Raw genomic sequence first — 18,126 nt, forward strand, 5'->3', positions numbered from 1 at the left:
ATTTTACTTTCCATCCTTAAACAGTTACCTGAGTCACCCATGACAAATGCAGGGTTGAAATTCCCATTTAGTTGTCTGAGAATAAGAATGCTGCAGCCCATGGGCACTGGATGTGCTATACATTAAATAATTCACTGATATCATACATTTCCTCCTTTATAAGCTCTGACATCCAAATATCTGCAGTCAGTTCTATACTTCTGTTGCCTCTCATCACTCTCCCAATCTAATCCTTCCCGGTAGTAGCCAAGCCAAGTCACTTTTGCATTTCTCTCATCCTTGCTACAACCACTCTCCTGACCCCAAAAGCCCTCAAGAGGGAGGGAGGCAAAAGAGAGATGGTTCTAAGGAAAGGGTATGGAAAAAAATTAAGTGTGTATGTATTTTGTTGTTGTTCTGTCACTAAGTCGTGTCCGACTCATTGTGACCCTTTGGACTATAGCACACCAGTCTCCTCTGTGCTTCACTATCCCCCAGAGTTTGCTCAGATTCATATCCATTGAGTTGGTGATGCTATCTAACCATCTCATCCTCTGCTGTCGCCTTCTCCTTTTGCCTTCAATCCTTCCCAGCATCAGGTTTTCTCCAATGAGTCAGCTCATCACATCAGGTGGCCAAAGTATTCCATGTATATGTTCTTATATTAATATCTCAAGACCTCACTTTTAGGATGAAAGAACTACATGGCAAAACCAAACAATGCGATCTCCTGGACCAATCTGGAGCCCCCTTTTTCCCCTTCAGAGTTACTGCCACCACACGAGCTCCCCATCCTCCAATCAGTCAGTTCCTCTTGGTAGAAATGCTCTTCCTTCTTCTGTTCTCTCTCTGTGGACTTAGCAACCCCACCCCTTCCACTTCTCTAGCAACAGTGCAATCAGAACTGGGACACTTAAGAGGAAAAGCCACTGTTTCTCTCCTTTACTAAAACCTACTGTTGAAACTAATTGCTTAATTTTCATGTATTTAGCTAGTTAGGTGCTTTGACCCAACACTAGATTTTAGGACAATATTTCAAAACATGTATATATACGTATAGTCACACACTTTTAATATTAAAAATGCTTACCATAAAAGGAACTCTGTCATTGAGAGTTATTTCAGAAAGGTAAAATTATTTTCCATAACCTATCTTCTTTTCTCATTTAAAATTAACCTTTTTTAATTGCAGGAAGTTTAGAAAACTCAAGGATATATTCAAAACATTTCTGAATTGAACCCTGCCTACAGTTCAACGCATTTCTTTCTGGCTATTTTCAGTTCCACTAACTTCTACATTGTGAAAGGATCAATGGTTAGGAATATTTATCAATGTTTTTGGCATCACTCTCAGGGTAGCACACCATTAGGGCTGTCTTTAAATGCATCTAATGTCCCAGCTCAAGTAATCTTTTAATGTCTCAGTATAATAGTCAAGGAAGCGATTCCAATCCTCCTCTCACGTTTCCCCATTGGCATAAATTCATGTATTCTCAATGCTATACTAGAAATAAACACAAAACATTTCCCCCTTGAAAAAATTAAGCAAAATGATTCAGAGCTGCTAGAGATGAATACCTGCAGATAAATCACAGAAGTAAAAAAAAAAAAAATCTAGAAAACTGGCATTTACTAAGTGCTTTCTATATGCCAAACACTACCAGGAGTCTTATACATGTAATTTTTGATTAGTTGTGCTAATTTGATTAATCTTCACAACAGTTTTTCAGGCAATTTACAGAAGTAGAAAGGAAGGGAGTGCAAAAGCAAATGACAGCAATGTTCATTCAATCTTTTTAGTCTGAAAAAACAAACAGATAAAAATACATATGAGAAGAGGAGGCCTAAATAACTCTGTATTAATACTTTCTGATATAAGTGAGCCAGATACAAAGGGCTGTTATTGAAGATTCTAAAGACCTAGTTTAACTTAAAATTTCTGCTCTTAGAACCCTACTTGGAAATTTGATCTAGCTTGGATTTCTTCTTTCAGGGCCCTCAGTTTTAGATCTTGAGATTGGGTCTCATTTGTGTTGTTGAACAAGTTTCCCCTAAGAAATGCAAAACTGTCAGAATAATCCAGATCAGTAACCAATCTTGGACAGCATCTGTAAGTCTTTCACCTTCAGTTTTGCAAAGAAGGGCTTTATCAAGAGAGACTTGTAGCTGGGCAAAAAGGGAATAGTGGAAGAAATACTATTTTGGGGGCTACACAAAGAAAAGAAAATTTCCATTTCTCTGTGTGAGGGTGTTTATGTTTGTAGAGCTCTTGCTTTGTGTTTGCTAATCCTCACACTTTCTGCTTAAGCACCTTCTTTCCTGAACTGTCCTCTGCTCCACCAGCTCCTGGCCTGGAAATTTTTCTTTGTTTTCAAGACCATTGGTTTTTCCCCTTCCTGGAAAAAACTCACAATAGCAACCTAGGCCAGGGTTTCTCCATATATGTTCCATGCATCATCATCAGAATCCCTTGGGAATGTCCTGGACCCACTGCATATTTATTGACTCAGACTCTCTCTCTCAGAATAGGGACTAAGACTCTGTATTTTTATTAATATTTTATTTATTTCTTATTTGTTATTATTTGTTTTGCCATGCCACACAGCTTGTGGAATCTTAGTTCCCCAACCAGGGATCAAATCTGTACCCTCAGCAGTGAAAACATGAGTCCTAATCACTAGAATGCCAGACAATCTCCAAGAATCTGTACTTTTAACAGTGCTCCTCATAATTTTTTAACACACATTAAGAATCATAACTATTGCCCTAGGCAGTGACAGTTTTCTTTCAGTATAAAAGAAATTTTTTCCCACTTATAATTTAAAATGTCAAACATAAAGCAAAATTGAAAGAATTTTATGGTGAATAACAAAATTTAGTTTGGAAACATTTAAAAGGATATTCCCCAAGCTGATATTCTTTTATCTCTTCCCATCAAACAAACAAAAAACTGTCTGGTTATAAAACACAGAACTTACCTTCAGGCTAGTGATCAAATTTCTTGATAAATCTAAGGATCGGAGACTTTTAAAATTTCTAAAGGCATCACCGATGGAATGGATTTTTCCAGCATAAGATCCCTGCAATGAAAGAGACTCCACCAGTTCTGAAAAGAGATCATCAGTAGATATATTATGATCTCTGCTTGGAAAAAGAGCAGAGTCATTGAAAACAGGCCTTCCTTTCTCCCATATCTCATCTGTGAAAGGTCCTACATTCAAGGCTCATAAGAACAGATCTTCCTTTTAAAATTAGCAGTATGGTCTAATGCAGTGACATCAAGTCTTGGTTTTACAGAAAACTTGAGTTTCTTTAATTACCCTGAATGATGTAGTAAAAAATCTCCCAAAGTTCTCAAAATAAACAACAAATTCAGCAATCCCATTGCTAGGATTTAGCCCTATAGATAGTACAGCATTTTGCCAGAATATATGATATAGACCAGAAGGATGTCAATTGCAGGAAAGTTTTAGGATAGTGAAAGAAAGAAAGAGAGGGAAGGAGGCGGGGAGAAGAAAGGGAGAGAAGGAGGAAGGAAAAGGAGAAAAAGAAAACCGTCAAAGGGCTCATCAGTAGAAGAGCAGAACTAGATGGCCTGAGCAGCAGTGCACTGAACAATGTACTAGATCTGTGACCTTGTAAAAGTCATTTAACTTCTCTGTGTATCCATTTCCTCATGTGAAAAATGGAGATTACAACATTACTTATCTCATAAGATGTTGTAAGGATTTAATGACTATATGTACTGTATATATACATATATATAGTTGTTGCTGTTGTTTAGTCTCTAAGTCATGTTCAACTCTTTTGCAACCCCATGGACTGTAGCCCATCAGGCTCCTCTGTCCATGGTATTTCCTAGGCAAGAATACTGGAATGGCTTGCCATTTCCTTCTCCAGGGAATCTTTCCAACCCAGGGATTGAATCCGCATCTCCTTCATTGGCAGCAGAGTTCTTTACTGCTGAGCCACCAGGAAAGCCTATAGACATATACACATATGTGTGTGCGTGTGTATGTGTGAGAGAGAGTATACAAAACTTAGAATAGTGTCTGGCACACAGTGCTATATACATGCTAATTATTATTATATAGTCATTTAAAAGAATGAGGAAGATTTGTAGACGCTTATACCAAAGATGGAGAAGCTGTATACAGTTAGCGAAAACAAGACCAGGAGCTGACTGTGGCTCAGATCATGAACTCCTTATTGCGAAGTTCAGACTTAAATTGAAGAAAGTAGGGAAAACCACTAGACCATTCAGATATGACCTCAATAAAATCCCTTATGATTATACAGTGGAAGTGAGAAATAGATTTAAGGGACTAGATCTGATAGATAGAGTGCCTGATGAACTCTGGACAGAGGTTCGTGACATTGTACAGGAGACAGGGACCAAGATCGTCCCCATGGAAAAGAAATGCAAAAGAGCGAAATGGCTGTCTGAGGAGGCCTTACAAATAGCTGTGAAAAGAAGAGAGGCGAAAAGCAAAGGAGAAAAGGAAAGATTTAAGCATCTGAATGCAGAGTTCCAAAGAATAGCAAGGAGAGATAAGAAAGACTTCCTCAGTGATCAATGCAAAGAAATAGAGAAAAACAACAGAATAGGAAAAACAAGAGACCTCTTAAAGAAAATTAGAGATTCCAAGGGAACGTTTCATGCAAAGATGGGCTCGATAAAGGACAGAAATGGTATGGACCTAACAGAAGCAGAAGATATTAAGAAGAGGTGGCAGGAATACACAGAAGAACTGTACAAAAAAGATCTTCACAACCAAGATAGTCATGATAACGTGATCACTGACCTAGAGCCAGACATCTTGGAATGTGAGGTCAAGTGGGCCTTAGAAAGCATCACTACGAACAAAGCTAGTGGAGGTGATGGAATTCCAGTTGAGCTATTTCAAGTCTTGAAAGATGATGCTGTGAAAGTGCTGCACTCAATATGCCAGCAGATTTGGAAAACTCAGCAGTGGCCACAGGACTGGAAAAGGTCAGTCTTCATTCCAATCCCAAAGAAAGGGAATACCAAAGAATGCTCAAACTACCGCACAATTGCACTCATCTCACACGCTAGTAAAGTCATGCTCAAAATTCTCCAAGCCAGGCTTCAGCAGTATGTGAACCGTGAACTCCCAGATGTTCAAGCAGGTTTTAGAAAAGGCAGAGGCACCAGAGATCAAATTGCCAACATCCGCTGGATCATGGAGAAAGCAAGAGAGTTTCAGAAAAACATCTATTTCTGCTTCATTGACTATGCCAAAGCCTTTGACTGTGTGGATCACAATAAACTGTGGAACATTCTGAAAGAGATGGGAATCCCAGACCACCTGACCTGCCTCTTGAGAAACCTGTAGGTAGGTCAGGAAGCAACTGTTAGAACTGGACATGGAACAACAGACTGGTTCCAAAAAGGAAAAGGTGTACGTCAAGGTTGTATATTGTCACCTTGCTTATTTAACTTATATGCAGAGTACATCATGAGGAACGCTGGGCTGGAAGAAGCACAAGCTGGAATCAAGATTGCCGGGAGAAATATCAATAACCTCAGATATGCAGATGACACCACCCTTATGGCAGAAAGTGAAGAGGAACTCAAAAGCCTCTTGATGAAAGTGAAAGAGGAGAGTGAAAAGGTTGGCTTGAAGCTCAACATTCAGAAAACAAAGATCATGGCATCTGGCCCCATCACTTCATGGGAAATAGATGGAAAAACAGTGGAAACAGTGTCAGACTTTATTTTTTTGGGCTCCAAAATCACTGCAGATGCTGATTGCAGCCATGAAATTAAAAGACGCTTGCTCCTTGGAAGGAAAGTTATGACCAACCTTGATAGTATATTAAAAAGCAGAGACATTACTTTGCCAACCAAGGTCCGTCTAGTCAAGGCAATGGTTTTTCCCGTGGTCATGTATGGATGTGAGAGTTGGACTGTAAAGAAGGCTGATCGCCGAAGAATCGATGCTTTTGAACTATGGTGCTGGAGAAGACTCTTGAGAGTCCCTTATACTGCAAGGAGATCCAACCAGTCCATTCTAAAGGAGATCAGTCCTGGATGTTCATTGGAGGGACTGATGCTAAAGCTGAAACTGCAATACTTTGGCCACCTCATGTGACGAGTTGACTCACTGGAAAAGACTCTGATGCTGGGAAAGGTTGGGGGCGGGAGGAGAAGGGGACGACGGAGAGTGAGATGGCTGGATGGCATCACCGACTCTGTGAACATGAGTTTGAGTGTACTCCGGGAGTTGGTGATGGACAGGGAGGCCTGGCGTGCTGTGATTCATGGGGTCGCGGAGAGTCGGACACGACTGAGCGACTGATCTGATCTGATCTGATCTGATATGGAAAGATCTCAAAGACACTGAGGGAAAAGTGTGACTTTGTGTCTGTATATGTATGACTGTGTTTTAAAGAATATATGTGTGTGTGTACTTGTGTGTGTGTATGTGTGTGTGTATATATATATACATATATACACATATGTCAAACTAGACTTCTGACAGCACTGAAAAGAGGAGAATCTCAAAACTGCCGATAGGAACTCACTGGCAAGTGTGGTGGGCCAAAATGAGAACAGGAACAAAAACTGGAAGGAGGTACTGCAGAATCCCATTTGCAGGTGACTGCCAAGGAACTGCACCGAAATAAGTTCTTAAGGTACTGGGGCAGTCTAGGCCCTATAAACTATAAAAAACATGAAACAAGATCCTTTTCAAGATAAGACTCATCCCTGAGAGAAATAAGTGGAACAGAATCCACATTGAATGGAATACAGACAATAGGTTCAAAAGAAAGAGAAGGTCTAGATACAAGTCCAAGAGGAAAGCAGAGACTGCAGATCTCAGGAAGCTTAAAGTCCTATTTTCAATTCTTCGTGAACACAATAGAAGTGGGAGCTCCAAACCCTGAAACTAGAAAAGTTATTCTGGCTCAGCTAAAAGTATAGAAAATTTAACGTACTTTAACAAAGAGACACAGAAAAGGTTTACAGTCAAATTGTATGAGGTTATTAAAACAAAAAAGAACAAAAAACAGAATAGCATCCCTAAAGAATGAAAGCACTCCAAAAAGACATATCCACAAAACAAATGAAACTTTTAACTTAGTATTTCAAAACAAATTTCAAAAGCTAAAAGATGACATAACAAAGTGTTCAGTTCAGTTCAGTTCAGTTCAGTCGCTCAGTCGTGTCCAACTCTCCGCGACCCCATGAATCACAGCACGCCAGGCCTCCCTGTCCATCACCAACTCCCAGAGTTCACCCAAACTCATGTCCACAGAGTCGGTGATGCAATTCAGCCCTCTCATTCTCTGTCATCCCCTTCTCCTCCCTCCCCCAACCTTTCCCAGCATCAGAGTCTTTTCCAGTGAGTCAACTTGTCGCATGAGGTGGCCAAAGTATTGCAGTTTCAGCTTTAGCATCAGTCCTTCCAATGTAGCAGTTCTCAAAACATCATCCCTAGGACCCCTGGAGGTCCCTGAGATGTACAGGGGTCCACAAAATCAAAACTATTTTAAAAAATTATTTTCCTAATAATATTAAAACATTAACAACTCTTTTTACTGTGCTGATATTTGCACGTATGGTATAAAAGCAAAAACTACTGAGGTCTTAGGATGACTTGAGGCAGTGGCATCAAACCTTACTCTTAATCATAATATTGTATTCTTCACCATTATACTCATGCAGTTAAAAAAAGAGCCACTTTTTCTTAAGCATGCCCTTGAAAAAGCAGTAAAAATGGTTAATTTTGGTAAATCTTGACCCTTGAATACGTCTTTTTTATTTTGTGTCCCTAAATGGGAGGAATGCATGAAGTATTTCTGCTGCATACTGAAGTATGGTGGATGCCTAGCAGGAAACCACTTGTGTGGGTTTTGAGATGCCAGCTTAACTAGCCATTTTTCTGGGGGGAGGTAACTATTGTTACTATAAAATTCTGACATACTTGAATGGCTGTGAGACATTTTCCTAAAAATAAAGAAAGTGAGACTATCACTTCAGTCAAAACAAGTAATAGTAACTGTTGTCAATTATTAACATATAAGCTTCCAAGCTGAAATTAGAATTTTGATAAACTTGTATTTGCCACCATAAACTTGAGATTCCAAAACCTAAAGCTCTCTCTAGTGAAATTTGTGATGATATTAACAAATATGATTTTTTAATGTTATATAATGAAATTTGTCAATATTTGGGAGATCTACATGAGTCAGTAAGTTAATGTCTTTCAAATGATGGATGCATGATGTTGATGTACCAATGCATTTTAACATAACAGTACAAAAAGTTCAGTGATATGGTTTTAGATTTCAGAGACAACTAACCTTTAAGAAACTACCACTTGCTCAGTTTTAATGTCATAGCAAAGCAGAAAATTCACTGAAAAGGCTATTTAAATACTTCTTCCTTCCAGGAGTGCTTCCCTAGTGGTACAGTGGTTAAGAATCCATCTTGCAATGCAGGAGACACCAGTTGGATCCCTAGTCTGAAAGATCCCACATGGCACAGGGCAACTAAACCTGTGCACCATAACAACTGAGCCTGTGCTTTGGAGCCCACCAAGCATGACTACTGAGTCTGTGCAGCAACTACTGAAGCTTGTGCACTCTAGAGCTTGTGCTCCACAAGAGAAGCCACTGCAATGAGAATCCCGCAAACTGCAACTGAAGAGTAGCCTCCATTCTCTGCAAGTAGAGAAAGCCCGTGCGCAGCAGTGAAGAGTTGACATATCCTAAATAAATATTCCCCTTTTCCAACTATATATCTATATAAGGCATGACTTCATATATATATATATATTTAAATCAAACAACATCATATTTAACACAGGAGAAGATATGAGAATATGGATGTCTTCAATTAAGACATTAAAAAGACATTATATATGTTAACACGTAATGGCTATGTTACAGTTATCTTTTAATGAATTACAAATATTTAAAAATGTTCTGTTTCAACATCAAATATAGTAAATATAAGTAGATATAATCCACATTAACCAAAGCTCTGATTCATGGGTTTGCAAAGAGTCGGACATGACTGAGTGACTGAACTGAACTGAAGAGTGTAATGGAATCCTGATACCAAAAATTTTGAGAATTGTTGAAAAATGTAAATTAGACTGAGTGGCTTATAAACAACAAACAATTATTTCTCACAGTTCTGGAGACTGGAAGTCCAAGATCAGGGTGTTGGCATGACCAGGTTCTGGTGAAAGCCTTCTTCCAGGTTCCAGACTGCCTACTTCTCCATGTGTCCTCACATAGTGGAAGAGGGCAAGGGAACATTCTTTTTGATCTCCGTTATAAATTCATTAATCTCTTGTATGAGGGCTTCCCTGGTGGCTCAGATGGTAAAGAATCTGCCCACAATGAGGGAGACCTGGGTTCAATTCCTGCGTCAGGAAGATCCCCTGGAGAAGGGAATGGCAACCCACTCCATTATTCTTGCCTGGAAAATTCCATGGACAGAGGAGCCTGGTGGGTTACCATCTGTGGAGTCGCAAAGAGTTGGACACAACTGAGCGACTAACACTTTCTTTCACTTTCAAGACCTAATCACCTCCCAGAGGCCACACCTCTTAATACCATCATATTAGGCATTAGAATTTCAACATATGAATAGTTTGGGGGGAGACACAAATATTCAGACTAGAGCATGAGGGCGATAGGAACTCTCATTCACTGCTAGTGAAATGAAAAGGAGTAGCCACTTTAAAAGAGAGTTTGGCAGTTTTTTACAAAGCTAAAGATGGCATGCTGCAGTGCTGCAGTCCACGGTGTTGCAAAGAGTGACATGACTGAGTGACAACTGAACTGAAACACGGCTTTTACTGTAAGATCTAGCAATTATAGCTCCTTGGTATTTACTCAAGTAAGTTGAAAGTTTATGTCCCCACAGAAACCTGAATGTAAATGTTTATGGCAGCTTTATTCATAATTGCCACAACTCAGAAGCAACCAAGATATCTTTCAATAAGTAAATGAATAAACAAAACTATGGTACATTCATATAGTAGAATATTACCCAGCAATAAAATCACCTATGGACCAAGCCGTGGAAAGACATGGAGCACCCTTAAATACACATTACTAAATGAAAGAAGTCAGGTTGAAAACATTCTGCATAATATTCTGAAAAAGGTAACACTAAAAATATCAGTGATATATAGTATGATGACTAGTTACTAATACTGCATTGCATATTTGAAAGTTGCTAAGAGTAGACCTTAAAAAGTTGTCATTCTAAGAAAAGAAAATTTTTGTTACTATGTAAAATGATAAATGTTACATAGACTTATTGGTGTGATCATTTTGCAATGTATACAAACATCAACCATTATGTTGTACACCCTGAAACTAAGTTAATATTATGTCAATTATACATCAGTGAAAAGATTTTTTTTTTAATTTTTAAAGAATAAGTGGTTCCCAGGGAATATATACTGTATGATTACAACTACATGACATTCTGAAAAAGGCAACAAGATAAAGGTCAGTGGTTTCCAGAGGTTCACTGGTGGGGGAGGGATGAATAGGTGGAACACTGAGGATTCTTAGGGCAGTGAAACTGTTCTGTTGATACTGTAATGGTGTACACATGACTATATATTTGTCAAAACACACGGAACTGTACAACACAAAGAGTGAATCCTAATGTAAACTATAGATCTTAGTTAATAATAATGTATTATTATTGGTTCAACAACCATAACAAATGTATTGCATGAATGCAAGATATTAATAATAGGAAAACTGGAAGGGGATATAGAGAAGGCATGATGAAGGAGCAAGCTTGCTCCTTGGAAGGAAAGTTATGACCAACCTTGATAGTATATTAAAAAGCAGAGACATTACTTTGCCAACCAAGGTCCGTCTAGTCAAGGCAATGGTTTTTCCCGTGGTCATGTATGGATGTGAGAGTTGGACTGTGAAGAAAGCTGACCGCCGAAGAATTGATGCTTTTGAACTGTGGTGTTGGAGAAGACTCTTGAGAGTCCCTTATACTGCAAGGAGATCCAACCAGTCCATTCTAAAGGAGATCAATCCTGGATGTTCATTGGAGGGACTGATGCTAAAGCTGAAGCTGCAATACTTTGGCCACCTCATGCGATGAGTTGACTCACTGGAAAAGACTCTGATGCTGGGAAAGGTTGGGGGCGGGAGGAGAAGGGGACGACGGAGAATGAGATGGCTGGATGGCATCACCGACTCTGTGGACATGAGTTTGAGTGTACTCCGGGAGTTGGTGTTGGACAGGGAGGCCTGGCGTGCTGTGATTCATGGGGTCGCGGAGAGTCGGACACGACTGAGCGACTGAACTGAACTGAACTGAACTGATGATGAAGGAAGAGTATATGGGAACTCTGTACTTTCTGCTCAATTTTTCTGTAAACCTAAAACTGCTTTAAAAATTGAAGTCTTAATAATAAATAATTTTTAAAAGGAATCAAGTACACTTTGTGCTAAAATATGGATGAACCTTGATAATAACATGCTCAGTGAAAGAAGCCAGACACAAAAGGCCACATATTGTATGATTCCATTTATATGAAATATCTAAAACAAACAAATCCCTGGAGACAGAAAGCAGATTTGTGGTTGCCTGGGACCACTTATTGTCAGGAACTGGAAATAAGGACTGACTGCCTAAAGAATATGAGGCCTCCTTTTAGGCTCTGGAACTAGACAGTGGTGATGGTTATACAATGCACTAAGTGATACTGAAATGCATACTTTAAATTTTACAGGATGTGAATTATATTTTAAAAAAGAAGAAGAAAAAAAATCCCAACTTTGAGGGCACCATATTGGTAGCTCTGTAGTATGCAATGACCTAATACACTGAGAATCTTGTTACCATGGGGCAAAAACTAAGGTCAGTTATGATTTCATTCACTGTCCTGCTGCATTTCACATGCCTTTCTACTGTATTCTATTTCAAAAATCAGACATTTTAACATTTTTAAAGGGAACTAGAACTATCAATCAAATGATAAACTGCCACTGGGACAGATGTTCTCTGATGATTCATATGAAGTACAGGTCTCGGGCTTTCCTGATGGCTCAGATGGTAAAGAATCTACCTGCAATTTAGGAGACCTGGGTTCTATCCCTGGGTCAGGAAGATTCCCTGGAGAAGGAAATGGCTACCCATTCCAGTATTCTTGCCTGGAGAATTCCAACGACAGAGGAGCCTGGTGGGCTCCATGAGGTCACATGAGGTCCATGAGGTCACATGAGGTCACATGAGGTCCATGAGGTCACAAAGCGTCAAATATGACTTAGCAACTAACACACACAGGTCTTAAGAGATTATGCACTCAGTTTCAACAGTTATAGAGTGAAGACAAATAGACTGTAGAACAAATGAAACATTACACATTATAGATGTCAAGAACAACAGAATGATCTTCCAATTGTACTCCATGGGCTATAATAACTCCAATGGGCAAAAACATGTTTTATTGATGAAAACAAATAATCCCTTTATAGAAAACCATTTATATAGTTCACTTAGAAACTGAATTAATAATAAAGCTTATTTATAATAATGATGAAATAGTTTCAAATAAATAAAACAAATAAAAAAGGCCTCAGGAATCTACATGAAAGATCTCCCACTACTAAATTCGGGACAAACTCAGCATCAATTATAATAACTGCAAGGGACTGGAGCACACCAAAATATTTAAATCCATAAGTTTATAATTATATTAAGAAAACAATGCTACAACTAGTGAAGCCCACACACCTAGAGCCCAAGCTCCACAACAAAAGAAGCCACCATAATGAGAAGCCCATGCACTGCAACTAGAGAATAGCCCCTGCTCACTGCAACTAGAAAAACCCAGCGCACAGCAACAAAGATCCAGCAGAGTCAAAACAAAAAGAAATTATTTTTAAAAAGAAATTACTGTTAAATATTTTTAGGTTTTATATGTGATTTTTAAGAGTTCTAATCTTTTGAAGATAAAATACTAAAATATTCATGGGTTAAGTCATATGACTAGGACTTATTTCAAACTAGACAGTGCACAGAGCTTTCCTGGTGGTCTAGTGGTTGAGAATCCACCTGCCAATGCAGGGGACACAGATTCCATCCCTGCTCCTAGAAGAGCCTACATGCCTCATGGCAACTAAACCCATGTGCCACAACTACTGAAGCCTGTGCTCCTAGAGCTCATGCTCTGTAACAAGAGAAGCCACCACAATCAGGAGCCCTTGCATCACAACTAAAGAGTAACCTACACTTTCTGCAACTACAGAAAGCCCACGAGCAGCATCAAAGACTTAACACAGTCAAAAATAAATAAATAAATAAATCTTAAAAAAAAAAATAGTTCAGGGGACTGAGGGTAGATAGATGATAGGCAGGGTATAGATGAAAGAAGATTGGCCATGAACTGATGATAACTATTGATATTAGGTTGATGGCAATTCACTATTTTGTCATCTCTACTCTTGGATATACTTGTGAATTGCCATAATAAAAAATTATAAAGTAAATATAAATGCTCATATATGTAGAGAATATGTAGAAAGTGCTATCCAAAATATTAGTAACAGTGATCACTGTTAGGAAGGAAAACTGGGGCAGGGCCAAGGAAGCGGGTAGGGGCTCAAGACTTACTTTTTATAGTACAGTTATTATAGTACCCATATAATAAGTTAATTAACAGAATTATTTTTAGGAACCAAAAAGCATATAATTGCATATTTTATCTTTCTTCCTAGTAATTATCATTAACCTGCAAATATGCTCTAGTGTATCATGTCTTTAAAAACTTGTTCTTAATTCCACTTCATAGCCTCTAGCTAATATTCCACTTATGCATTATCCTTTATAGCTAAATTTCTCGGCAAAGGTTCTTATCTTCTCTATTTCTTTTCCCTCACATATTATTCCCTTTTCATCCCAACCCGGCCTGGCTTGCTTCCTCCCTACTCTTCCCTAGTTAGTTACCAATGAGTTCCATGTTGCCAAATCTAACAGACACTTCTCTGCGTTAGGTTGCTCAGCCTGTCAATAGCATTTGACACTTCTGGCCACTCCCTCCTTGATACAGTGGTTGTGGTTTAGTCGCTAAGTCCTGTCCAACTGTTATGATCCCATAGACTGCAGCCCACAGACTCCTCTGGTGGTTTAGTTGCTAAGTCTTGCAAACCATGGACTGTAGCCCGCTAGGCTCCTCTGTCCATGGGATTTTCCAGGCAACAATACTGGAGTGGGTTGCCATTTTCTTCTCCAGGGGATCTTCCAGACCCAGGGATCAAACCCAGGTCTTGTGGGTCCTTTACTAATTGAGCCACCAGGGAATTACTTGATACAGTACCCTTTATTAAATTCCAAAACATCACTTTCCTTCTCCTCTGTTTAAGCTTTAAACATTGAAATGCCCTAGGGCTGAGTCTTAAGCCTTCTATGATCTATCTACATTATCCAGCCCCATGGCTTTAAACACCATTTATGTGACTTCCCTGGCTGTCCACTGGTTAGGACTCCATGTTCTCACAGCCCCAGGCCTGGATTCATTCCCTGGTTGGAGAACTAATATTGCACAAGCCAAGTGGCAGCCAGAAGAAAGAAAGAAAAAAGATATCTATGTTTTATTGGTAATAAAAAAGCAAATTGCCAAATCATATTGATATATATGCTCTATCCCTTAAAAAAAAAAGGAATATGTTTGTAAAAGCAATGGAAAAGGTATAGAAGGAGGGAGAGGGAAGAATATTTTTTTAGATACTTTTGTATTGTTTGAATTGTCAGAATGAGCAAAATTAATTTTGTTATTCACATATAATAAAAACAAGCAAAGAAGTGCCCCCCCCAAAAATCCTGCCACATATTATTCTAGCTGGATAATGGAAGGCATATGTGCCCCACCAATCAAATTGAATAAATTTTTTAAAACAAAGGAGAGGAAGAAAGAAGAAAGGTACACCAGTATGTCAAGGCAATGAAGCTTTTCAAATTAGGGGAGCACAAAGTGGTTTGGAAAAGAAAAACCTGAAATATCTACATCAATCTATTGATACACACACCAAACCATCATGTAGGATTTGTTACCAGCATATCCTAATTTTGATAAATTTTAAATAAATTTAAATAAAACCAAATTATTGCATATTCCCTCAATAAAAAGTACTAGAGAAAGCAAGAGAGGCAACTTTTTGTTGTGGTTAGAGGACAGGCTCTGGAATCAGAGTCTGGGTTAATAAACCTTCGCTGCATTACTTAGGGTTGTGCGACTTGGGGCATGTGTCTAAACCTAATTTTCCTCAGCTGTTAAAAAAAAGGGGGGGGGGACAAAACTGAATCAGGAACGCTTATAACTTTTCCAACATTTCTACTCCATAAAAACTTAGAAAAACAAGCTGTGTGAATCAGACCCAGGTCAAAGGTGGGATCAGCAGTCACTCCGCCAGGTTCACCTCTAGGAGGAAGCGATCTAAACGCTTCGATCTATCAGCTACTATTCCTTTTACCTCAGGCCCCTTTCTGAGTCTCATGAGGCGACACATACAGATGGATCAAGGAAATGGCCAAGTTCTAGAGAAGACTGGACGAAGAGAGGGCTGGCTGATCAAGGAACATCCTTTCCTATTTCACCCTAATCAAGCAAGTTGGGGCGGAAGTTTGCGGAACTGCCAAAATCAACCTTTCGTGTCTCCTCCAATAGCACCCCAACTTCGAACGGCCTTCTCACAGAGCTTCCCTTCTCCCACTAGTAGACCCTCTTGGGGCTCAGTTTCCCTCCACTTAGTCCAGGTCTCTGTTCCTGGCCTGAGTCCGCTTAACCTCGTTTCTCCTTCGCCCTTTTAGACTCTGCTCCCCTCCCTCAATTTCTCGCCCTCTGCCCCAGACTCCCAGGTAACTGCAGTTCCTTCACCGCTACTTCAGCGTAACCCCTCCTCCGCCTCAGGGGCCGCTCCTCTAACTTAGGGGGAACCCTCTATCTCAGGGAGCGCTCCTCTACCTCAGAGACCGCTCCTCCGCCGCCGTTCCCCCGTGACTACCTCAGGTTCCTCTGCCTCGCCCTCAGTTTGTTCCCCTCAGCTTCGAACCCCGTGCTCCCGACCCAGACCCTCCCAGCCGGGCCCTACCGGGCTGCTCCAGGGTCAGCGCCCCCAGGCGGCGGATGCCCTCCTCGTCCAGCTCCCACTGCTCCGCCATCCCTGCCCGCCTGCCCCGCGACGTCGCTCACCTGTCGCGGCCCGCGAGATCTCCTGTCGCGCGCCAAGCCCCGCCCAGCGCTGCCAGGCCCCGCCCCGCCCCGCGCGCCGCCGCGCTCCCAAGGTCCGTTATCGTCCCGGTCACGTGCCTGTCCACCCGCTTCTGGAGCCTGGACCATGGTATGGAGCCCACCCTGGCGGGGACGCTAAAAGCGCTAAAACAGCGAATGGGTGCGATGTGGTCGAGGATTAGGGCTGTGGGGTTAGGGACCTGACTCTGGGACACAGGGTGGATATAGCCCCAGCTTTGAAGAGTCTGGGGGCTAGTTTTGAGGAGTCAGAAGAATGTGCCTGCTTTGCCAGTTGAAGTGTTGTAACTCTGAGGATGGGGGGTGGGGCTCCAGGTCTGAAAGGTGAGGCTGTGCCTCGGACGGGGTAAATTTCTTCAGTCTCAGTGCTTGGGGATTGTTGACTTTGAGGCAAAGCGGTGGCCTGGTGTGTGAACGTAATGGCGGGTGGGGGATCTGAAGGATTGGGTTGGAGGGCAGCTCTCTGAGGCATGATGGGAAGCTCCAGAAACGAAACCCTGACTCTGAGGAGTTGAGGTCCTGTCTGTAGACCATGAGGTAGTTCTAGTTCTAGAAATTGATTTGGAAGCGGGATCAACTGATTGATCTTCTTTAGGGGTGAGGGATCAGTGTGGAGAAGAGAGATACACTCTTTGGGATAGAGTAGTGATGACTACAGGCTACCCTGTTTCCTGCAGTCAATCTAACAAGAAGCCTTTTGTCTTTCAAGAACTATTCAGGCCCCTGTAGGGCCAGCTAATCACCTTTAAGGAGAATAGAAAGCAAAATCGTGTTTGCGTGCATATTCATGCTTTCTGGTCTAGGTGGGGTCCTTACTCTCAGCTTGTCATGTTTAGCCTTAGCTATGGACTTCCCTGTAGCTCAAAGGGTTTAGAATCTGCCTGCAATGAAGGAGATCGGGGTTCAATCCCTGCGTAGGGAAGATCCTCTGGAGAAGGGAACGGCAGTCCACTCCAGTATTCTTGCCTGGAGAATTCCATGGACAGAGGAACCTGGTGGGTTACAGTCCATCCGGTCGCAAAGAGTCGGACATGACTGAGTGACTAACGCATGTTTAGAAAGGCCAGGATTTAAAAGCTTAGATTAGCTTATTAGATTGGTTTTTCCACCTCTGCTTCTGAGAGTTTTGTCACCATTTTACAATTTGTAATCCTTCTCTTCATGTCCCCTTTAATTCTTCTAGCCTCAAACATGACATGTATAATTGTTTTTCTTTATATCTGAATATTTAAATCAGGCTTCTTATGAGAGAAAAGAACTTCACTCCCTTCTTCATTGCATGCATTTATTTTCTTTACCCAGATGTCAGAATTGGAGGTGGCAGGTTTTTGTTGGAGAAGTGGACTTTTCCTCCCTTGAGCAACCACCTTATTTTAACAATCTCCCCCACCTCCCAGCATTCTAATGCAGATTTTGAAACATTTAGAAAGTTTGAAAGAATTTTACGGTGAAACTATATAGCCACCACCTAGATTCTACGATGAACATTTCGCTGTAGTTGTTTAATCACATATCCTCTATCCGTTCCTCCATTGATTCATCTTATCTTTTGATAAATTTAAAAATAAATTAGAAATATTGGTACATTGCACCCCAATCACTTCAACGTGCATAATTTTTACCTAGAATTTGTTAACCTGAAACAATTAGGTTTTGTTTTTAACCAGTAAAACAGGTTTATTTGGGAACAGTAAAGAACTGCAACTCAGGACATGCAATTATGGTAAACCACATGCAAGTCTGGTAAAGTGGAAGAGAAGAAACTTTTGTAGAGGAGAAAGGGAAGCTGGGAAGGGCTGTTATTAAAAAAAAAATACACTGGAGGAAACTGGAAGTTTGAAGTTTAGTGACTTTCCATTGGCTGAGTTGTGACAGT

General features: G+C 40.5%; 1 protein-coding gene across 5 annotated transcripts in view; it reads right to left on the minus strand.

The window, feature by feature from the left end:
• LRRC36 (leucine rich repeat containing 36) overlaps positions 1-16,199 on the minus strand; it is an 88,177-nt gene extending 71,978 nt beyond the window's left edge. For all 5 annotated transcript variants that reach the window (XR_016035829.1, XR_016035828.1, XM_088830277.1 and 2 more), the window contains exons 1-2: positions 16,093-16,199; positions 2,958-3,085 (exon numbers count right to left, since the gene is read on the minus strand). Coding sequence is in view for 3 of the 5 variants with exons in the window: in XM_088830277.1 (XP_088686403.1) it covers positions 2,958-3,085; positions 16,093-16,162 (198 nt within the window). In the remaining 2 variants the exon portion in view is untranslated. The remainder of the gene's footprint in view (positions 1-2,957; positions 3,086-16,092) is intronic.
• Positions 16,200-18,126: the final 1,927 nt, after the last annotated feature.

Source organism: Moschus berezovskii, chromosome 22 (assembly GCF_049115385.1).
Source record: "Moschus berezovskii isolate FMDL1 chromosome 22, NW_MosBer_1.0, whole genome shotgun sequence".
In the NCBI taxonomy this organism is placed as follows: domain Eukaryota; kingdom Metazoa; phylum Chordata; class Mammalia; order Artiodactyla; family Moschidae; genus Moschus; species Moschus berezovskii.